The 21812-nt window shown below is 37.5% G+C and overlaps 7 protein-coding genes across 10 annotated transcripts; 1 reads left to right on the top strand and 6 right to left on the bottom strand.

The window, feature by feature from the left end:
• Positions 1-32: 32 nt before the first annotated feature.
• On the bottom strand, positions 33-2157 carry LOC104727552 (pathogenesis-related thaumatin-like protein 3.5). The gene is made up of 2 exons (XM_019231439.2): positions 1109-2157; positions 33-469 (listed from the first exon to the last, which is right to left on the bottom strand). The coding sequence occupies exons 1-2, from the start codon at positions 1870-1872 to the stop codon at positions 325-327; spliced, it is 909 nt and encodes a 302-aa protein (XP_019086984.1). The 5' UTR covers positions 1873-2157; the 3' UTR covers positions 33-324.
• Positions 2158-4060: 1903 nt separating this feature from the next.
• LOC104721173 (uncharacterized) lies at positions 4061-5917 on the bottom strand. Its single transcript, XM_010439088.3, has one exon. It carries the CDS (start codon positions 5094-5096, stop codon positions 4332-4334), a length of 765 nt encoding a protein of 254 aa, XP_010437390.1. The 5' UTR covers positions 5097-5917; the 3' UTR covers positions 4061-4331.
• LOC104721171 (uncharacterized) lies at positions 5395-7907 on the bottom strand. Its single transcript, XM_087473968.1, has one exon. The coding sequence runs from the start codon at positions 7530-7532 to the stop codon at positions 5520-5522; it is 2013 nt and encodes a 670-aa protein (XP_087330094.1). The 5' UTR covers positions 7533-7907; the 3' UTR covers positions 5395-5519.
• Positions 7908-10023: 2116 nt separating this feature from the next.
• LOC104721170 (chaperone protein dnaJ 11, chloroplastic) lies at positions 10024-10869 on the bottom strand. Its single transcript, XM_010439086.3, has one exon. It carries the CDS (start codon positions 10782-10784, stop codon positions 10284-10286), a length of 501 nt encoding a protein of 166 aa, XP_010437388.2. The 5' UTR covers positions 10785-10869; the 3' UTR covers positions 10024-10283.
• A 3361-nt stretch (positions 10870-14230) lies between these two features.
• Positions 14231-17266, bottom strand: LOC104721167 (DNA-(apurinic or apyrimidinic site) endonuclease 2). Of its 3 annotated transcripts, none has more exons than XM_010439081.3 (10): positions 17084-17266; positions 16882-16993; positions 16565-16786; positions 16389-16474; positions 16194-16309; positions 16024-16104; positions 15702-15905; positions 15439-15590; positions 14658-15325; positions 14231-14576 (listed from the first exon to the last, which is right to left on the bottom strand). In XM_010439081.3, the coding sequence occupies exons 1-10, from the start codon at positions 17189-17191 to the stop codon at positions 14499-14501; spliced, it is 1827 nt and encodes a 608-aa protein (XP_010437383.2). In that variant the 5' UTR covers positions 17192-17266; the 3' UTR covers positions 14231-14498. The 3 variants fall into 3 exon arrangements, with proteins under 3 accessions (XP_010437383.2, XP_010437384.2, XP_087329855.1); XM_010439082.2 differs by having other exon boundaries at positions 16194-16304; XM_087473729.1 differs by having other exon boundaries at positions 16194-16320; positions 17084-17217.
• LOC104721168 (transcription factor bHLH11-like) lies at positions 17249-18855 on the top strand. 2 transcript variants are annotated; one of them, XM_010439083.3, is made up of 5 exons: positions 17249-17617; positions 17695-17813; positions 17885-18012; positions 18100-18459; positions 18560-18855. In XM_010439083.3, exons 1-5 carry the CDS (start codon positions 17526-17528, stop codon positions 18683-18685), a joined length of 825 nt encoding a protein of 274 aa, XP_010437385.1. In that variant the 5' UTR covers positions 17249-17525; the 3' UTR covers positions 18686-18855. The 2 variants fall into 2 exon arrangements, with proteins under 2 accessions (XP_010437385.1, XP_019088265.1); XM_019232720.2 differs by having other exon boundaries at positions 17414-17617; positions 18100-18855.
• LOC104721169 (calcium-dependent protein kinase 18-like) lies at positions 18780-21758 on the bottom strand. Its single transcript, XM_010439085.3, has 12 exons — positions 21258-21758; positions 20922-21052; positions 20778-20819; positions 20584-20695; positions 20418-20496; positions 20153-20322; positions 19952-20078; positions 19758-19873; positions 19573-19680; positions 19430-19492; positions 19172-19345; positions 18780-19099 (listed from the first exon to the last, which is right to left on the bottom strand). Exons 1-12 carry the CDS (start codon positions 21579-21581, stop codon positions 18935-18937), a joined length of 1611 nt encoding a protein of 536 aa, XP_010437387.1. The 5' UTR covers positions 21582-21758; the 3' UTR covers positions 18780-18934.
• Positions 21759-21812: the final 54 nt, after the last annotated feature.

The raw sequence follows: 21812 nt of genomic DNA, 5'->3' as shown, positions 1-21812 counted from the left end.
TTCAATTCTAATATGCATTACCAATCAATTAATTCTGGAAGCAAAACTGTTATATATATCCTACATACACCATAAAAGACAGAACATTTGTCTAAAAAAAATTACGTAGAAACTAATACCGTAAGCTAATCAATCTAAAATAAGTTGGTTCTAAAAATCATCACTTCGAATAAATCACTCTTCGACTAAACTTAACCTTTTCTTCTGGCCATTTCATTTTTTTTTTCTTCGATAATATTTACTTTCTCTTGGTGAGAAGGAAAAAAAAACTCGAATGGTGTGGTGTGTTATTAGAAAAAAAAAACGTCGCCGTAGAGAGAGATATCACCAAACGCGTAGCAACGCCCAAGACGCGAAACCCAAAACTCCAATCAAAAACACGGTAGAGAGAGTTGGCGACGCGTTTTGAGATGATGCCGCAGAGTAGCTAACCGCTTCGGGTTGGAGTCCCTTCGTTGCACTCTTCACACTGAAAGACAAATTACACAAGAAAACAAACATTTAATTATCACTATGACGTTTTGAAATTGAAAACAAAAAAAACCAAATATTTAAAATGATTTGCAATATGAACAAAAGAGCCGTGTTTGGACCACACATGGCCACAGTTAACCGACGTTTGAAAGAAAGAAAAAAATCTATGCATAGTACCATACATGTGATGATGATACAACAGAGAACATTAGATATTTTTTGTATATTATGTTTGACATAATAATTATGCCAACGGGTGAAAATGTAAAATGTCGTCTTGTCAAATGATTTCACAAATTGACAAATACGGACCATTCTGAAAAAGTATGAGCTATGATTTTTATTCGGTGATTTGACCTCATTCAAAACGTTACACAACCAAAAAGGTGAACTTATTTATTCATCTCCAACATTATTGAACTTTTGAATGTGATTAAAAAAAATCGAAACCGGACTTTCTTCTAAGAGAATCAGAACCAAACTTTTTTAATTGATTATCTGAACATCGGAACCAACCTTTTTTAATTAGCCAAAACGTCCCAATTTGTTTTTTTTTTAATTATTCTAATTCTTGTTTCCACTTGAAGCAAATCATATTTTTGTTTGGTAAATAATGGAAATAATTTAATGTTACCTTGGGTTAGGAGAAGGACAGAAAGTGATGACGTAATCAGCTCCGGCACAAGTGAAAGTGCTAGTTCCGTCGTCGTAAGCGTAACTATAAGCTCTCGGGCACGCGTTTTTGAAAAACAGCGAGTACTCACTCGGCTTACACGTGTCCGGCGTTCCAAACGCGCCGCTACAGCAATACTCCGGCGTATTAAACGCCTCGCACGCGCTTTTGCAAGCCACTCCTTCTGCCCCCGTCGCGGCCACTTTCAACTGAGCTGGACACGGACCGTTGAGCTCCGCAACGCACCCGGTGGTCGTGCAGTTCCCGGCGACTCCTCCGGCATCTCCTCCGCCCTGTGGAACAATGGTCATGGGGATGTTGTAACCGTCTACGAGACTGACGTCGTAGAAATCTAGACCGCCGGCTCCGTTTAAGGTGAATTCAGCGAGGGTAGCCGGAGGTGCAGCGCCGGATCCGGAGCATTCAACGGCGGAAGAACCACAGTCTCCGGTGACGCAAGTGAACTTTCCGGTGGTTGCGTCTTGTGTGCAGAGAGTACGGCCCCAGATACGGCCGGACCAAGCCGCGGGGATTGCGATGACACGTGTTTCAGTCGGGTTTAAGGAGAATCCAGTGGTGGGTAAAGGAGGGGTTCCGGCGCCGGAGAGAAGGCCAGGCCAGACGGTGTAGCTACACTGGTTAAGGATGGTGAAAGTTGTAGAGGAAACGCCATAGATTAAAACAAGAATCAGAGAAAGAAAGAGAGAAACTTGAGATTGACCCATTAGAGCAGAGAGTCACCAGAATCTATAAGTATTGAACTTTTTGTTGTTGTGTTTGTGTGTCGCCTGGAGATTAGTTTTTTTCCCGGTGACTCTGTTTCTGCTCTGGAGAGAAATGTATAAAGAAGAGTGCAAATGTGTAGGCTTTGTATTTATATATATGTTAAGAGAAATTTTAGGAGTTGGAGAGAAAAAGGTTTTTGGGGATTGACCCCATCTTTTAAAGGGGCTCAAGATTTTTTATTGGAAAGGTCGGCTTTCACGTGAGCCCATGCCGCCTTTGTCTATGTTAGTCGGCCAATGTGTCGTACATGTTCACGTTATTACTAGTATTTTAGTGAGGATTTAATTATGTAGAAAGTAGAAACTAATTTTTTTGAATCATATAAAGTGTTATTATATCATATGTTCTTAATTGTTTTTTTGTATGATTCGTGCAATATGACAATATGGGTCGCATATGGATATGATCAGTGTTGATGTCGGTGATCTAAAATAGAACTTGTCTCCTCCTTTGGCTAAAAAATATTATATATAATATTTTTCAGAAGATCCATTACTTCGTTTGTAATTTTCCTTGCTGAAAATGTGATTTGATCCAAAGACCATAGTCAAAAATGCGGAAAATGAATAAGTTAACGAAAGAATTAAATTCTTTAAAAAAATAGAAATTGCTTATATTTAGAAAAAAATGGGAATGTACTTGAATTGAATGAAAGAGGCGGTGAACAAAAAAAAAACAAGAGAGGTGCTGACAGAGAAACGTAGTGTGTGTGTGTGTGATGCCATCCTTAGATTCTGCCCTCTTCTCTCTTCCAAGGGACACGGTCTTACGAGTATCTAGCTACTATCCACCCAAGTTGTGCTATGTCACAGTGTTAATTAATTATTATAATTATTACAAGATGACAAAAATTAATATGATGATGCTTTGCTATTTCGTGAGCCTCTCAAACATCTATTCCTTATTCAAACAAGGAACACACGATAAAAGGTTCAGGAGAGGAATACAAAATTTATCTTATTTTAATATTGAGTACCATGGGAAAGAGACACAGTGGCTAAAGTTTGGATGGGAATTTCGCAAGTAAAAGAAAAGAGAGAGAGGGTGTTGGGTCAACGACATTCCAAGCTTTAGTTGTGTGATGTAGAGATATCAACTTGGTTGATTCATGCTTCTTCCATTCTTACAAGTTATTTATTTATGTTTGACTAGGACATGTAACTGGTTCTTTTGTTTAAATAGGTTTTAACAAATACGACAAATTCGGTAGTACTCATGCGTGTTTTATATTACGCAAATTTATCGAATTCATTAGAAATTTGATTTTCTTTCCAAACATCAAAGCAAATTTGGTATGACTGAACAGAGATTTTGGCTATTTATTTGCGTTTATGATTAGTATTTGCTTTGAAGATTCTAATTTTTGGATGTCAACTAGTAGAAGTTTCAGGTTCGAGTATCATAAGAACTTGATCCATAACCTTAAATTTCTCATTAAGCTACTATTTCAAGAGACATCAAAAATGACAAGAGACATCAAAAATGACAATGGAACTTTAATACCATGAAAATTATTAGTTAATGCGATGTGAGGTGAATGATTAGTAAGGTTTTGGTTGATTGTATCAAACGATATAAAAACACAAGGAGACGTGGATGATGTTTAACCTAATCACGTTTTATTATATGTGTGTCGTACTATAATCTAATCAATGATCATATGGCTCTGTTTGGGCAGTAAAAGGTGAACACCAAACTTGGGTTTCCAGTTTCTTCTATTAGAAAGAATTGTCATCAGTCTTGGATTTTGCTAGTAGTGAATTTAGGTACAAACTTTTAACCAGATCATAGTGAGGTCATTACTTAAAGCGTTGTCTACGAACTGTGACATCCCCTATAATTGTCAAAGGTCACTTATTTCCACCAATTCACAGGTTACTAATGCAAGTCATAATCGAGAATTCTATGTCTATACGAACGGCCCAAAACATGCTCTACACGACTAAAATTATTGGGAATGAGTTAAAAAGTTACGAACTTGAGGACGTCATGCTTGTAATGCTGTCAAAACATCACAAGTACAAAAGCAATAAACTGAAACGAACTAAAACAAGTAACAAAAAGGACAAAAGAAACTCAAAAGGTGGATGACATAAGCAATATGAGGTCAAAATTTCCAGAAACAGATAGAAGAAGCGGAGCGCATCCATATCAGAGAAATTAACAACAAACTAGTTTAGTTTAGTAGGATCACTCTCTTTTTGTAGTATAATAATAATAATAATAAGTTAAAAAAAAAAAAAACACCAAAACACCAAAAGGACCAGGCAGTTTCATTCCCATCAACAAAACAAAAAAAGATCATATGAAAACGAAGAGAAATATATATAAAATATATATATATATATATATATATATATAACTCGATTCAATCTTCATTCTCTTTTTATTTCGTTGATTAGGAAATCAATTCAGATACTACAGAACATTCCCTAGCAAAGTGACCTACTTCGCCACACTTGTAACACTTATTATTACCTCCACCACCGCCGCCTCCTCTCCTGTCACAATCACGAGCCAAGTGAGGACCACCACACTGGTAACAACCACTACTCTTAGTCGCACAATCTCTCGCCATGTGACCAACTCCACCACATGTGTAACAAGATCCATTACGCTCACCCCCGCCGCTTCTCACGTTTACAGCAGCCGGTTTAGTACAATCCCTAGCAAAGTGACCAACCTCATTACAATTGTAACAACCCTCCTTCCTAGCTCCACGTTGGTCTCCGTTCCCACCTGATTTCTGAGCACAATCCCTAGCAAAGTGACCAGCATCACCACACTTGTAACAACCCTCTTTACGCTCACCACCGCCGCCGCCGCCACGGCAATCCTTAGCGATATGACCTCCCTCACCACACTTGTGGCATCCGCCGCGCCTAGCACCGCTTCCGCGAGAGCTGTTCTCCTTCTTAAGGGGACCACCACCTGGAGCAGTAACATCCACGGCTTTGGTCTTACCGTCGCTTCCCTCACCAACAGTGAACTCAACCAAATCGCCGACAGTTAAACTCCGGTAACCGTCGGAAACAATTGAGGATTGATGAACGAATAGCTCTACGCTGCCGTCATCGGGAGTAACGAATCCATAGCCTTTGATGTCGCTGAACCAACTCACCTTCCCGGTAGATCTCCCCACGGATTGATCCTCTGACGCCATCGTAACCCTCTAACAAAAAGTTTGACGAAGAAGAAGAAGAGATTGGGTGAATTAGGGTTTTGTTTGATAAAATCCCAAAGGCGTGTGTGTGTTTATTATATATATAGAGAGAGGTTGAGTGGATTAAATCTGTAATTATAAAGGAAATTAGTGCACAAACCCTAATTTTAGTGGGATGTAATTAAACCCTAATTTCACTCTGCCGCCCAAATTAACATTTTTTTGGGTGGAAGATTCTTCGGCTTTGGGAAATTTGCCACTTCCGTCTATCCGCGTCGGTTTATCATGTGTGCACGCGTCCACAAACTGGGCCGAATTTATAAATTGGGCCTATTGTTTAATGGGCCACAAATTAAATACTGGGAAATAAAAAAAAACAGAGTCACCGCCTAGTATTTGAATACATGTGTGGAAATCGTCGAGTCATACGTGAAAGCCTCTGGAACCTCTGGATTGGTAAAGCTCGAGTCTGCTCTTAGCTTCATACAACAAAGCGTCCATATCTTCGTCTTCGATCACATTAGCTTGTTTCGAAGCCCGCTCCAATACAGTTAACACTTCGTCTTTAGCTAACTCTTCACTGTCAGGTACGTTCATCGCCACGTAGCTCAGCAAAACCAGCGCTGGGATCTGAGCTCCGTTCTCTCCGAAATACGCTAGCTGTACCAGAAGCTTCGATCCTCCGGCAGAGATGATCGTCCTCGAGTGTTCTTTCGCTAAGAAGTTGTCCTCCGTCGCGAATTTAGCTAACGCGATCGCTACTTCCGCCGCTAAGTCTGGTTCTTCGTCGTCTAGGAGTTTTACCAAAGGCACGATCATATGCGTTTCTGCTGATTTGAACGTTCTTGCTAGGTTTCCGATTGATCTGACACAGGGGATGAGCAAATCGGATCCGGCGTCGGCGTTTTCTACGATTCTGAATAGCTGGTCAACAACCGCTTTGCACGCCGGCGAAGTGCGTCTGAACGCTGATCTTCTCAGATCTGCGTTTTCCTCTGCCACGGCGGTTATCTCCATGATAGCCATAGCTGTGTTGTACTTAGTCTCTGCGTCTCCTTTGTCTAGTAAAACCGCGAAACAGAGCAAAGCTCGTGACTCGGTGATGACTCGGCAGATCGATGAGTTTCCAACAGCGAGTTTCCACAGCGCTCTCGCCGCCATCGCTTTCATGTAAGTCTTCGTCACCGGATCTTCAAGCTCTCTCCCTCTCGTGACAGACGCGTTTCGCGATTGATGTGCCGTACTACTGTAAGCCTTGATCTTTGAATTCAAACTATAGCTCTTCTCCGGCAGCTTTTCCGGCGGTTTCTCATCCTCGTCGGTTACGAATCGGTTAGACAGATTCGATTTTGATCCCGATCCAACCGCCTTCATTGCCATTGTAGTCGTAACGATGTTATGCATCTGATTCGGCATGTGATTCGAGTTCTCGATCTGGCTAGTATTAGTATCGTCCCCCTCCTCCTCCTCCTCGTTAACCGCCGGCAAATTGATTTTACTCGCCATCACGACGGCGTGATGCATCGACGTAGCTCTACCCGCGACAACCGCGTATTTGCTATGTTCTTGAACCGTTTCAAACGCTAAATGACTCACGAGAAGACGAATCACGTTGTTTTGGGCGAACAGCTCTTGACATTTCGCGTGGTTACCAGAAACAAGCTCTGAAACAGCCCAAGCCACAACGGCTTGAACCTTCATCGAACCTTCTTTGAGAATACTCGAAAGCACTGAACACACACCAAGCTGAATCATATGCTCCACGCTTTCCGGGTCACGACCCAATAACCCGATTGTTCTCGCCGCGTTTTCTTGACCGTCGATTTTACCTTCTTTCAGAAGTTTCAACAAAGGGTTGACTCCACCTTCTTCAACTATCAGTTTCACGTATCTGTCGTTATCTCTCGCTAACGAAGCTAACGACGCGGCGGCGTCGGATTTATCATCCGGCGAACCGGTCATTAAAACCGCGATTTGCTCCCAAATTAGACACAGGATTGGTTCGTTGGCTGCGATCGGAGGGAGGCCTAAGTAACCAAACCCTTCGTCGTCATCGTTACCGGCGGGAGTTGAGACACGGAGGAGCCAAGAGACGTCGCCGACGGAGTTTTCTAGTTGGGAGATCATTTTACGGAATGCTGCGGCGGGGATTATGTTGAAAAGACGCATTATGTAGCCATCGTCACGGCATCTTTGGACCATCGTCAATGCTTTCTCGAGAACGTTTTCAGTGTCGTCGATGATACGGCGCGTGGGACGTTCGTAGAGGTCGGAGCTAGCACGCGCCGCTTGACGGAGAAGAGCAGCGAGCTTTTCCGTCTTGGACTTGATCTCGGCGCATTCTTGTTTGTTGATCGTGGCTTCATCTCCGGCTTTCACCACTTGGTCTGCTAGTTGAATCGGTCGAGACAATATCTGCTTAGCTAGATCACCCATAGGTAACGAAACAGGTTTAGATCAAGAAAATTAAGAAACGGGTTGGTCTTATTAATTTTAAAGATAATGAAGAAACATTTTTGTTGTTTTGTTGGAGGGTTTGGTTTGGTCTTTGGAACACGGTTTCTTCTGTCATATCTTTGTATTTCTTACAGAACACGCCGGTCGTCGCCGGCTTTCGTTGTCGGAGTAAATTACTTATTAGTACATTTACCAAGTCTTCGTCTTAGCTACTTCCGTTCATTTTATATTAAGCCTATTCCATATATTAAAAATATGATAATAGGAGAGTAGGATTTCAAATTCTTATAACGAGAATGCTCTTTGGTGATTGTTCATTACGGGTTGTTCAGAAAAATGTCAACAAAAATTGTTCCAATCTTCAAGATTACTTTGATTAATTCCCAAGGTTAACACACCTGTTTTTGGGATTCTCAAGGTTTATATCCCGAATTCATAGAAGATAATAATACTAGTAGCTTTATGTATAAATTAAGACGTCGAATTAGAAAACAATGTGATTGGATAACTTAAAATATTGGGGCCCCAAGAGACATAACCATTTATTTGGCCAAGGGCTAGCTGGGTTTTTCTTGAAGTCGTGTGTGTCTACATCGAATGTTATAACCAGCCATATTTATTTTCTGGGCCATGTTTCACATTTATATGTTGAGATTCTGAAAAGAAACAAGTAGATAACTACATACATAAGTATTCATACTCAAGAAAAACATATGTACTACTGATAGTGGAAACAGTCTCTCCTTTTTTTCTTGTCTAAAGGCACATTCAGCGTTTTCCATGTAGTAAGTAATTCAGTTAGTTTCAGTTTAACTTAACGAAAATTTTGGTTTAGTTTGGTTTAGTTGCAATTGTTATCCACTGCTGCTCAGCTCAATAGTGCTAGGCCTGCTGACCAAAGAGACTTCCTCACTTCACAAATATACATTAATTTGATTGGACAATGTTATGACAATTCTTTCTCGACACTATTTTTGGTATTATTACAGATACTCGAACACAAGTGGATTGATATTATATTATAATTCCATCATTTATATACACAAATGCAAGCAAAATAATAGGACAACAACATACTAGTGTATAGATATTTGTCCCAAATAAGAAATGAATCGAAGTACGTAAACCAAATGAGAAAAAAAAAAAAAAACCAAATGATTCTGCTTAAGCGTCGTTCGTTTGTTTGAGAGCGTTATTATCCTGCTTAAGTTTAAGCGTCGTTCGTTTTATCACTGTTAAGCTTACCCAAAAGAGGTAAAATAAAAAAGCTTACCCAACAAGGTAAATAAGTAGGTGTATAATATCACTATGAGTGAATAAATGGGTTCTCAACAAATAACAACTTTTGATTTTTCTTCTCCAATCGAAGACAACGTGGTTACAATGAATTTCTCTATATATAATCCACTGAAGCACGTCTTTCAGTTAAACGTCGAAAAATGTTTTGCGCGTAAAAGTCGTTGAATCACATTCTGTCCAGTAGCAAAAAATTTCTTACAAAATATATATAATCAAAAAAAAAAACCAAAACAAGAAGAAAAGAAAGAAAAAAAAAAAGCAGAGGAAGAAGAGCCACGAGATTGAGGGATATTTTATTTGTTGTCTCCCCTATGATTTTTTATTTATAGAGATATATAAAAAAATAGTGACACACTATCTTCTACCTTCTAGAAGGACATATTACTAGTTGAATTTAAATAAATAAAAAGTATTTTTCGACCAAAAAAAATAAAGAAAAGTATATAATACAGTATAAAAATTAAAGTCCCGACAAATTAAGATAAAAAAAAATTCAGAAAAAAGTTGAAGCGAAGCAGAAGATCTAAACGGACCTCTTCTTTCTAGTTTCCACTTTCCACAAACTCGCGGGACCCGTATTTGTCGCCTCTACGGTTCATAATGTAAAACCTAAAACGATGACGTCAAAGTTACTATATGGGTCAGGGTGACATCAATTAATCAGCAAAGTCGTCCAAATCTCCAAGTTAGATCAATACATCCATAATCGTATATTTTCTTTCTCATTAATAAAAAGGGATTAGTACTTCAGCGGCCTCCAAATCCATTAAACAACAAAATTCTCTCAGTGATAGGTTTTGTAGTTTGTTGTTTGATTCATACGGAGAAATCTGATTTCACTGGTCATCCATGTTCACGTGTCGTAGAGTATCCGTGGGCCAGAAGATCATAATCACGTATGGATGCATATCCTAATTTTAAAATTTTTTTGGTCATCATCACTTGGATGCAGTACTCTTATCAACTGTAGTCCTAAATTAGACGATATTTAAATGTATTACTGATCTCTATCCATATCTTTCATAATGAAACGGATAGCATTAATTTGGTTAAATCGTTGGAGTATTACTTAAAACCAAAACGTAACTGGCTGAAACTAAAACAAAACCATACCATTAGATTTGTTTTCTTGACTACTTGAAGTCTTTTAACAGCTATATAATCAAAACAATGAAAGCAAAAAATATATATGATTTTTTTGTTTTTTCATTGATATGTAGTAGGGATTCACAAGGTAAAAAAAAACGCGTAGATCCTACGTAAACACGAAACACACGGCGTATGTTAGGTTAGCACCCTAATCCTCGTCCGTGTTAGCTTAATTACTGTAACTAGTACTATATTAATTACAAACGTTAAAGCCCTGATCGCTTTCGTATTTACACCACTAATTAAAACTCGGTCTTAACTCGTTCCCACCGAGTCAACTCGCTACCAGCACTGATCTGTTTCCCAGTTCCGTCCGACGTAACTTCCCAACCCGGAGGTACTAACCGTCAGAGGACTGCTCCGACGCAACATCCTCCGGTCGTAAACAGAGCGTTTCTCGGGATCAGAAAGCGTACAGTAGGCGGCGTGGATCTTCATGAACTCCTCCGCCGACGAATTGGTCCGATCGGTTCCGGCCACGTCGGGATGGCAGATCCTGGCCAGTCTCCGGTAAGCCGATTTGATATCCTGGCTCGTCGCGCCTAGAGGAACCTCGAGGACATCATAGAGCGAGGCGGTCGCCGCCGTAAATCGCCGAGGGATCTGATGCAATCTCGGGGAGTCTTCGGCGCAGGTGTAAGAGCAAGAGGCGGAGACTAGAAGAGGAGAGATCCGAGCCGTGCGAGACGACGGAGATATAGTAGGGGAGAGAGGCGGAGAAGAAGAAGAAGAAGAGAGAAATGGATGAGTACTGAAGGAAGAGGTCGGAGATGAAGAAAGCATCGTCAAGAAACGGTATCGTTTTCGAGTTTTGCTTTGTTGTTATTGTTCGAGAAAGAGAGAGAGAGGGAAATATTGAAGAAGAAGGGAAACAGAGAGAGATTTATTTATAGGCAAAGATATGATTTAGTCATTTAATTGCGTGATTAAGACTCTAATCCCCTATATAATAAAATGGAAATAAACATCATTTTTTGTAAATTATATAATAGATATATTTATGATTTTTTGTTATTAGCATAATATACAGGTTAGTCTGATTTTTTTGTAAGTAAGGATAGTATGGATTTAGTTAATTATAGTGACATATAAATCAATTATAGGTAATATTTAAAAGATAAGTAAATCTCTTAACCTAATTAAAACAAAAATATGTGATTCTTCTTTCACATTTATTTTATTTTATATTTTAATTATTTTAATTTTTTATCTAATATATTTAGTTAGTAAAATTTATGATTTTTTCTACATATAATGTAATTAAAATTTTTTAAAACAGACATATCTTGCTCAACTGATGAATAAAAAAATATACAAAATGCCCTACATCACCTAAGAAAACTAGGCAAAGATTCAAAGTCATATTAATAAAAAAGAAACTAAAATGATTCTGAATACAAATGAGCAGAAACCTTGATTTATCAGGCACTGAAATTAAAAAATTTATGCATTTTATTATGGTTCTTTATTTTAAAGAATTTCAACTTTTAGTAACTTTAAAAATTCAAATGTATAACTTTTTAAAAAATTTAAAGATTATTAATATTTCAATCATTAAAACATTTATCTTTTTATAAAATGTTTAAGATATGCATAATATTTAAACTTTACAATAAGTTCAAATATTATAAGTATTTCAATTTCTAAAATAATAAAATTTATTTAAACATTTTAATTTTAATTAATATATACGAATTAAAATATCACATGACGGGTTATATGACATGACATATTTGAGTTGATATTAATATAAAATTAAAATGTCATTAATTCGGTGCTACACAGGTAAAATATCATCTCATTATTTTGTGAACTTTTTAAAAACTTTAAAGATTATTAATATTTCAATTATTAAAACATTTAATTTTTATAACTGTTTAAGATATTAATAATATTTAAACTTTATAAGAAGTTCAAATATTATAAGTAGTTCAATTTCTAAAAAAAAAACTTTATTAAAACATTTTAAATTTTAAAAATATACTTAGATTTTTATGAAGTTTTTTCTACAGTACAACAAATTAAAATATCACACGACGGGTTATATGGCTAGACATGTTTGAGTAGATATTAATAGAAACTTAAAATGTCATTAATTCGGTGCTACATGGATAAAATATCATCTCATTATTTTGTTAACAATATGAATATTAGATTAATAGACGTATTTAATTAAATCTATTAATTATTACTTTAGCAAAATAATTAACATGCGGCATAGTGTAGGTTAAGTCATATAATTAACATTCAAAATACAATATATAATTTTAAAAACTAAACAAATCAAATAAAATTAACAAACAAAAATTAATATTTTTATCAAATAACTTAAACTACAGTGTACCGCGGGTCAAAATCTAGATCTACTAGAATTGATCTTACAAAATAGATGTTATTTTCATAAGTTATATTCAATATATGATTTTATGACATAATATTTGAGCAAAAAAAACATTTAAAATGAATAAAACAATCATATATATAACACTTTAAATAAAAATTACAAAATAAATAAAATAAATGTTAATCAGCGCTCTAGCACTAGCACAGATCCAATTCTAGTTAGTTTTTAAAATGCATAGGAGGGGATTAATAAAGACGGGTCGGGTTAATAAAGAAGGGTCGGGTCCTGTGTGAGATATGAGTCTGATCCCTTATCCAGTTGGGGAAATTATTGCACAACAAGGAGATAAGAATGTACGTAAGATTTTTATGCGTAGTGGCCAAATTGTTCTGTGGCTGTAATTGTCATTTTTTTTAACATACTACAGAAAATAAAAAATCAGGTTTTTTTTGGTTTTTAGTTATTGTTATATTAAAAAATATTTGCATGCTAATTTATTATTTTTATTAGTAGAAATGTATTTTATGGTGGAAATTGGAAAAATGGAATCTTCTTATGTTTAGATATTTATTTTTTTTATTATTATGATTTTGTTGTATAGAGACTTTAATATGGACCTTGTATTGTTTGTTGGATATTAAGAAGACAGAAATAGATTTCTAGAAGATTTAGAAAAGTCGCTCTTGTATACATTTATTATATAGCTTGCCTCCCACAACCATACAAACCATAATTGATAAGTATTTTATGTTGCTTTTTATTTTTATTTTTAGCAATGGAAATACTAAAAAAGAAATGTCAAATGGTAATGTGCAATTTGATTTATGTGAAAATTGTTTTCTTACTATACTACAAAAGAAAGGCCAATGGTAAAGGGCCCAACAAAGGAAAACGGTCCTTTTATACTACAATAATATAAAAATTAGTAGTATCAAATAGGTAATACATAAAAAATTTAAATTAAACTTTTTTATTATTATTTAGTGCTAATCTAAACCAAAAAAATATAAAAACTTCATATTATGGTTGTCTTAATCAAGGAAAAAGTCGGCTTTTTGTTTTTCTAAACATTCGTAGAAGAAAAGTCGACTGAATTATTATTTTACTTCTTTCTTTTTTTGTATTCTTCTGCGTGAGGTAATTCAAATGAACCGGAATCACGGATTTAGATTAATATTAAGAGTAAACTAAACTCGTTTTTAGTATTAGTCACTGACTTTCTTTTTACTAAACTTTATACGCAACACTATCTTCGAATTTTAAAAGATAATCAGCATGCTTAAGTTGTTATCTTATCTAAGGATTACATTGAAAAGTCTTAAACAGGACCAACCTATGAAAAGTGCTCATGTTCCATTACAATCAAATTCGACTCTCCTTAGTCCTTAAACAAGAATAATATGATCACGCTGAAACCTCCCGGGGTTCTAGAAGATTGTGATTGTTGTAAGCAAACTATTGTAATCTCTACTTCTTCTCCAACCACGTGTCTGGTCGACATCTTTTTCTAACCCCAAAAATCCAAGTGTTGTGATAACTAGTGCCGATCGCTTCATCTCTCTTTTAGATAAAACTTATCTTGAGAACGATGACTCTAATGTTTACTTTCGTAAATCATATTTATCCCAAGAGATAATTACGTTAATTCAAGTCTTTTGACATCTTCAAAAGCCAAGCAAGTAACATAACATTTTTACATGTATAAAAAAACAATCGTATGTGACGTCGACGATTGACACCACCAATTTCGTGGGTGACACATTCCCTTCCATCAGCATTTTGCGCTTTCATGTCATCTTCCATATAAATATTAAACAAATTCCATACACACACACATACGTATACGTCTACGTATCCAAGTCGATTAACATACCTTATAATTTAATTTTATGCAACTTGTAACATTAGTATATTAGCTGCTACAAAGCTAAAAGTTAATCACATTAGAAGGAACAACATTATTAAACGAGACCAAGAGGGATAAAGTGATAGAGACAGGTACGTGGAAATAAGCTAAATCCAGCAACTTTATACATTGGTCAAGGCTTAAGAGATTATATTATGGTATTATTAACTATATACCGACATTGTTGAGTTTCTTTATGGTGTACCTGAGCTCACTAGATTAAATCCTTGGTTCCTCACCATTCACATTACTCATTTTTGTCTCTGAATTTTGATGAAGCCCATTTGAAATAACCACAGTTTGCTTCTGGATTAGAGGAAGGTCCCTGCAAGAGATGTATATACTATTAGAGCATATAATTACCACGGTTAAAAAAACTTGGGGGGGTTTTGCTTAGTTCTTCTACCTCAGCCCGAGAGCAGACGTAGAATCTACGGCCAAATGTGGGACCTGGTTTCTTTACGACCCGAGCAACACAAGCTTCTTTATGTCCTTTGCAGAGAGGTATGCTGTTTTGCATCAGGTTCTGTATCCTTTGCCACTCCGTCAGAGCTGCATCGTTCTTTTGTTTAGCTGAAGAACCGCTTTGATCTTGTTCTTGTGTTGAAGTAGTCGTGTCACCGTCTTCTCTGCTGAAAACTACCGGTTCTGTGATGCTATCAACTTGGGAGCCCTGACTGGAGGATGAAGACTTATCCCCGCCATTGTTCGCCTTTGAGTTTGCAGTGAAAAAGGACTTGAGAGAAAGCTGAGATGATTGGATTTTCCTCGCTTTTTTCCTGTTTCCATCTCTAGAGATATTCTCAGCTCTCACTGATGATACACAGATTCCATCACTAGGGTTATCAATGGAACCTCTCAATGCCATAATGTCTGATTCTGTAACGCTACAAGTGGATTCGTTCTCAAAAGAACAAGATTTCTCCAGTAAAATCCCCTTTGAACCACAGTTTTTCAGTGGTCCAGTCGAAATATCTCCACAGCTTGATGAAGCATTACCTTGACTCGATGTTGAACATGCCACTTCATTGGCTTTGGCTTCCTCATTGGCTTGCCTTTTCATAAACACTGAAACTGTTACAGTAAACAAAAAGAGTGAAGAAAGATACAAGAAAGATAGAGACAGGAATGAAACTGAGAATATGAACCAATCTATCACTCTGGAAAATAGAGGAAAGTTTTTGTACCAAGAGTTTGCTGGAAACCATAAATCATGGGAAGGTATCTCGAAGCTAATGGCGGTGTGCTGTGTGCGGGGATGTCTGGTAAATCATCAAAACTAGTGAATACAGGTACATGGTCTGATCCCTTTAATTTTGTACCCAAACCACCTTTCCACCTGCAATGTGCAGAAGGTGACTCACGGTCATTTTGAGATCCAAGTAGAATAAACTAGGTAATCTTTTAAGTTGAAACACACACGGGATCATTCTAGATCATCTAGACTTACCTTGTTGACATATTTTCATTCTTAAACCGCTTATACTCTGTCAATATGTCACATTCCTTGACATGGCAAGCAAGAAAACTATGGCCTTGCTTATCTTTGTCTTGATGCAAGCATGATCCAGCAACTAAGATATGATCAATCCTCGAACCGTAGTTAAATTGTTCTGCTCCAGTACTTGAGGACCAACATGTGAATGCATCTTTCCTATTAGAATTCCAGAAATAAGCAATCAATGATAGAAAAAGGTTCAAAGAATGTAATCAAATGATAAAAAAGCTAAGATCTCTCAATAGACACAGAAGAGGTTATCACAAAAGTTCACCTTTCTGGATGCTTTGATCTGAAAACATCTGAGAATGAGCCTCCACGTTCAACTAGCAAAGATCTAAACCACTTCCTGAACCTGCATTTTTTTATTGGCATGAAATGAGAAATCTGACAGGACAAAAAAGTCTCGAGTAAAGCAGATAATGAATATGAGTATTTACGTACTCGTTTTTCTCGAAATCAGGCCCAGCTTCACATCGATCCATAGCAGAAGGAGCAATGTTGAGATCCCCAACAACAAATACCCTTCTTCCTTGACGCAAAAGACACTCCCATCTTCTCTACAAGAAAACTAAGAAACAGTTAATCCAATATCACGATAAGCCGAAGTACCTCCTTGATTCCATTCAGAAAGCTTACCTCTAAAATATCATAGAACCGATGCTTAAACTCAATCCTCTCAGCATCATCAGCTACAGCTCGCGGTCCATAGACATTGAAAACAACTGAAAAAACACATAGACATATGCAAACTGTAAAGAAAATTACATTTTGCACACAAGAATGTACTTGAAAAAAAGAATTAAGAGTCATACCAAAGTGGGCATGATCAGTTATAACACAACGTCCTTCTTGGTCAATCCTAAGAAGCTCATATTTCTCATATTCCTCAAGCCCTTCAGCTATCGCAGACGTTTCAATCTTCCCACCTCGTGAATTACTGCTTACAAGACCAGTGATGCCTTCTTCCGCTGCAACAGGCAAAGCAATTTCACAGCTTAAAGATGCTGACTTTACCCTACAAAACGTTGCTACACCTGCAAAATTTCAAGAGGAGAGGATTAAAAAAACTCCACAACCATGTCCTCTGTTTCTCAAAAACCCACTGAAGACTATAGAGCTTGATGCTTACCAGAGTAACCAGTACGACCTTTCTCACAAGTGCGTGTGCACGAGAAAAACGATTCATACCCATCAGCTATAGCCAAATCCGCTGTTAATTCCTGTCTTCTAAGTTTCGTTTCCTAGATTTTCAAAACACGGATTCATAGGCGAAACAGAGAAGAAAAGGATTGAAATTTCAAAAATTGAAGTAAAAAAAAAAAAAAAAAAACCTGGAAGCAGATGATATCAGCGTCGAAGGAATCGAGAAGTTTGAGAAGAGAATCAAACTGGGAAACTCGTTGCCTAAGGCCATTAACGTTGTAAGTCACAATCTTCATCCTCTCCCCTTTTCTTCCACTCCCAAAAAGTTCAGTAAAGATCGTTCCTTTATTTAGGTTGTAACGTTGGACGGTTGAGATCTGAGAAGACTAAAGTCAGTTGAATCAGCGGTTGTACACGTGGATAAGTTAGAGTAGAGTATTAATATCTCTTGAATGGTGGCGCGTGGGGAGCACAAGTTGTTGATTTGCCTCGTCGGCGTCCACCACCATTATCGCCGGATTGGATGTTTTTATATACTACTTACGTTGAAGAAGACGAAAACGAAACCAACTTCTACTTCTTTCTTATTCTTCTCTCTCTTTTATCTTCCTTGGTTTTGTACATTGTAATATGGATCAATCGAAGAAACCAAAAGCTTGCTCTGAATCCGATTCCTCTGTTTCTTCATCTTCTTCTTCTTCTACTTCGGGACATAATCTCAGGTCTTAATGCTTAAAAAACTAAACTTTTATGGCTGTGTCATGTTTATTCATAGTTTTGAATTCGTCTAAATTTTCAGAGCTGAGATGGTGGTGGTGGAAGTGAACAAGGAAGCAGTTTGTTCTCGTAAAGCAGAGCGAGAGAAGCTTCGTAGAGATAAGCTCAAAGAACAGTTTCTTGAGCTTGGAAACGCATTAGGTATTATATTTATCTATCTATCTATCTCTCACAAGACTTTTGAATTGAGATTAACGGTTTTGTTTCTGCAGATCCAAATAGGCCTAAGAGTGACAAAGTTTCACTTCTCACTGATACAATACAAATGCTGAAGGATGTGATGAGCCAAGTTGAAAGACTAAAGGCTGAGTATGCAACACTATCTCAAGAGTCTCATGAGGTGAAGAATTGATTTACTTGCCTCTTATTATATTCTCTTACTGGATTCTACTTGACAGTGCTCATCTTTTACCATTGCTATAAGCAGCTTATTCAAGAGAAGACCGAGCTGAGAGAAGAGAAAGCAACTCTTAAGTCAGATATTGAGATACTTAACGCTCAGTATCAGCATAGAGTCAGAAGTATGGTTCCATGGATACCACATTACACTTATCCTATCCCTGTAGTAGCCATCACTCAGGACCAGTCCACTTTTATACCTTATTCAGCCTCAGTCGTCAATCCTCTAATCGAACAAGTACCGCTTCAGAAACATTCCTCATCATCTTCTGGTGCTTCAAGCAAACAAAATTCCAAAAGCAAGTCTTTAGATCAAGATAATGACCATAAATATGATGTTGGTTTAGAGCTTGAGCTTAAAATCCATGCATCTTCTTTAGCTCAACAGGTGAGTGATGTCTTCTATGGCTTTGCCAACAAGTTCGTTCTATGTTGTTGTTGTTACGATTTATGTTTCTCACTGACTGATCAAATTTACTTCTATGCAGGATGTTTCTGGAAAAGAGAAGAAAGAAAGCTTGACACCTACTGCAATCTCATCAAATAGTTACTCATCATCTCAAGCTGTTCAGGATAGTCCCCCCGGTGGTGTGAATGACATTTTGAAGGCATAAACCGACAAACATATTCCCCTCAACCCTGTGTTCTAGTACTTTAATTGAGAAGGAACTCAATAGCACCACCTAACTATGTAACATTATCACAAGCAAATAAAACACAAAAATCACTTGTTTGTATCTCTTTACAACCAGACGGGTTTTAATCCAATATACAATTTTCTTGATCTGAGAGTAAAAAACACATGGTGACAAATTATTTTCTGTATATGGGAGATCAGGGTTTGTGGACTTGCTAATTTTAATTTACATCTTTCGAGAAAGCTGGTAACCAGGAGGGGTTTTAACATTTTTTGATTTGATGCTTGCACTTCTCAAAAGTCTTTGAAACTCATGGATGCTGAGTCTCCCATCTTCATCCACGTCTGCCTCTTCAAGAAGTGGTTCGATGGAGCCTTTCAAACCCGTTTGCTGCAAACATTGATTCTAAGAAAACAATGCAGAAAAAAAAGAGGGGAATGTAAAAGGCTTGCGATCACTGACCACTCGAAGTTCCTCGGGAGTTATATACCCATCTCTGTCTATGTCAAACTTGTCAAATGCTGCTCTTGACCTCTGTTGCCACTTCTCGGAGTCATGCTCCTCCAATTGGTTTACGTGCAAAGTAGCCACCACAAACTCAGTGAAATCCACCAACCCATCAGTGTTGCTATCTATCTGGAAAGACGCAGACACATTTTGGATTATACACTAACATGTGGAAGGGGCTTTAGTCCTAAATATATACTCAGTTTTACCTACCGCTTGAAGAATCTCTGCTACTCTTGCATCTTTCAGTTTCCAAGGAACATCTTTTGCAAGAGCCTGTGTAAGATTAGAAAGTTAGTAGATTCTCCATTGCAGTCATGGGGTGAAATCGCTTACTTGTGTTGTCTACTTCTTACCTGCCTCATCTCTTCAAGGCTTATAGAACCGTTCTTGTCAATGTCAATAGCATCAAACTGGTCTCTGAGATCATCCAGCTCATCCTCATCAATTGTTGTCGCCAGAGCCTACAAAAACATAACAACTCAGGTAAAAAAACGAAAACTCTTTTTAACTATTCATATGAAATACAATATATAATTACCCTAAGAGCAATCTGCTTAAGGCGGCTGAATTTCACAAACTGACGCATGTTGTTCAGAACAGATATGTCTATTGGAATCTCTGAGGCCTCACCTCCTTCTCTCACCCATGGATGTGCTGCAAACCCAAACCATCAAGAAGATGAGTAAATCTAACCTCAGACAATGGAAAGCTCATGGCATATGCATAACATACATAGTGCTTGAGCTGCTGTTAACCGTGCACGCGGCTCCTTAACTAACAACTTTTTCACGAAATCTTTGGCACTGTTGCTAACGGTTGGCCACGGGACTGTTTTGAAATCAGGTTTTTTCCTCATGACCTGTTCCTCAAGTCAGTATTCACGAAAAAACACATCATTGCTTAAAATTTTGTTCTGTCAGAAAATTACTAGACCTCATTGAATATTCCATCTTGAGTCTTATCCCAGAAGGGTCTTCTCCCGCAGAGTAGAATATAAGTGATAACACCGATGCTCCAGACGTCTGATTCAGGTCCCGACCTACGTTTCAACACTTCAGGTGCAACGTAGTAAGCGCTTCCTACTGTATCCTGAAATTTCATTCCTGCAGCCATTTTCACAAAATCGTCTCCATATATCATCTATTTATCCTGCTCTCAGAGACAGGACAGGACACGTGAAAACACTTGCAAGACTTACCTGGCTTTATGAAGTCTGACAAACCAAAATCTGTAGCCTTTAAAGACGAATCTTCTTCAGTTGATTTGAACAGAAAATTCTGATGGGTTTAAAGGAAAACTCTGTTTAAAGTGATGAAGGTTCTTTCACATATTCCAGGCATCAAATCAAACCGAACCGTACCTACCTCTGGTTTCATATCACGGTGCACTAGACCGCGTAAATGACACTCAGCTGCAACTTTCAGCATTTGTCTCACCACAACCGCTGCATCTTTCTCGGTGTAACGGCTATCTTTCCTAGAAACATATACACATAAAGTAACTTCCCAAAATGTTTATTTTCTACAGATTAATTTTATGTAATAACGCAAACTCTTACTTAGCTAGTATTCGATCTAGCAATTCACCACCTTCACATAACCTGGAAAAATAAAAACTCTTTAAAGCCAGGGTATATTCATTTTTTCTTGTATCACAAGCAAAAGAATGATAGGTGAAAACAGAGTCAAAACTTGTGGCTTACTCCATAACTATATAAACATAGTTATTGTCATCAAAAGCATTGTGAAACCCAACCACATTCTCATGCCCACCTAAAGCTTGTAGTATCTTAACCTCTCGCTTCACATCTTCCACTTCAATTGGTAGAGTCATCTGCACACCAAATTACCCAAAACCATTTTTCCACGAAGAAACTTATGAAAAAAGACGAACTTGGTACGAAAAAATATCTTAGAGCAAGCCAAGAACTTACTTTGCTGTCAAGCAACGACATTATTAACCCATTAACGATGAACTTTAGGTTAAATCATAGAGAAATCAAGAAAACGTGTGAATCCAATGATGTTTTTTTTTTTACCTTGGCCTTATCGATTCTCTTGACCGCGACGTGATTTCCATTGTTATTATCGGTGGCTACGTATGTAAAGCCAAACTGGCCATGTCCGAGCAATTTCCCAATGGTGTATCGTTTATCGAAATCCTTAGCGTACCCAAAATCTATGCGCTTACCGTACGGAGTCCCTCCTCCTTGCCTCCAATGGATCTTGTTCGTCTTCGTCTTCTTGTTTTTATTATTAACCTTCTGTTTTGCCTTCCCCTGCGTCAGAGAATGATGATTAGGAATCCGGCGACTGGTGGTGCCATGTCTGGTGGCTTTAGGAGAAGAGAAACAGAGACCCATGTGATGGTCTTCGGGTCTGTCTCTAGTGAAGGATATATTCACAGCGATGATGGCTCATAAAAAATGAGCGAAACGTTGACAAGAGATTGAGATATGGAAGGAAGAGGAAGAAGCTAAGGGTTGGGTCATAAAAAAAAAAAAAAGTGCAGTATTTACAAGATTGACATCATTCTGTTTCATTATTGTGTTACCTTGGAAACTCGCAAAAACAAAAAAAAACAGACGCAGTAT

Source organism: Camelina sativa, chromosome 11, assembly GCF_030686135.1.
Source record: "Camelina sativa cultivar CO46 ecotype springtype chromosome 11, ASM3068613v1".
NCBI classification, from domain to species: Eukaryota; Viridiplantae; Streptophyta; class Magnoliopsida; order Brassicales; family Brassicaceae; genus Camelina; species Camelina sativa.
This window is presented reverse-complemented; position numbering and strand designations above follow the sequence as displayed.

Excerpts from the sequence above, each read along its gene's own strand:
- LOC104727552 (XM_019231439.2), bottom strand. The coding sequence starts at position 1,872 with ATGGGTCAATCTCAAGTTTCTCTCTTTCTTTCTCTGATTCTTGTTTTA. Across the intron at positions 470-1,108 it reads TGTCCTTCTCCTAACCCAAG|TGTGAAGAGTGCAACGAAGG; the intron begins GTAACATTAAAT and ends TTTGTCTTTCAG.
- LOC104721173 (XM_010439088.3), bottom strand. The coding sequence starts at position 5,096 with ATGGCGTCAGAGGATCAATCCGTGGGGAGATCTACCGGGAAGGTGAGT.
- LOC104721171 (XM_087473968.1), bottom strand. The coding sequence starts at position 7,532 with ATGGGTGATCTAGCTAAGCAGATATTGTCTCGACCGATTCAACTAGCA.
- LOC104721170 (XM_010439086.3), bottom strand. The coding sequence starts at position 10,784 with ATGCTTTCTTCATCTCCGACCTCTTCCTTCAGTACTCATCCATTTCTC.
- LOC104721167 (XM_010439081.3), bottom strand. The coding sequence starts at position 17,191 with ATGAAGATTGTGACTTACAACGTTAATGGCCTTAGGCAACGAGTTTCC. Across the intron at positions 15,326-15,438 it reads TGGTTTCCAGCAAACTCTTG|TTTCAGTGTTTATGAAAAGG; the intron begins GTACAAAAACTT and ends TTACTGTAACAG. Across the intron at positions 14,577-14,657 it reads ACGTCTGCTCTCGGGCTGAG|GGACCTTCCTCTAATCCAGA; the intron begins GTAGAAGAACTA and ends CATCTCTTGCAG.
- LOC104721168 (XM_019232720.2), top strand. The coding sequence starts at position 17,526 with ATGGATCAATCGAAGAAACCAAAAGCTTGCTCTGAATCCGATTCCTCT. Across the intron at positions 17,618-17,694 it reads ACTTCGGGACATAATCTCAG|AGCTGAGATGGTGGTGGTGG; the intron begins GTCTTAATGCTT and ends CTAAATTTTCAG. Across the intron at positions 17,814-17,884 it reads TGAGCTTGGAAACGCATTAG|ATCCAAATAGGCCTAAGAGT; the intron begins GTATTATATTTA and ends TTGTTTCTGCAG.
- LOC104721169 (XM_010439085.3), bottom strand. The coding sequence starts at position 21,581 with ATGGGTCTCTGTTTCTCTTCTCCTAAAGCCACCAGACATGGCACCACC. Across the intron at positions 19,346-19,429 it reads TAGCAGAGATTCTTCAAGCG|ATAGATAGCAACACTGATGG; the intron begins GTAGGTAAAACT and ends GCGTCTTTCCAG. Across the intron at positions 19,100-19,171 it reads CTCCCGAGGAACTTCGAGTG|CAAACGGGTTTGAAAGGCTC; the intron begins GTCAGTGATCGC and ends CAATGTTTGCAG.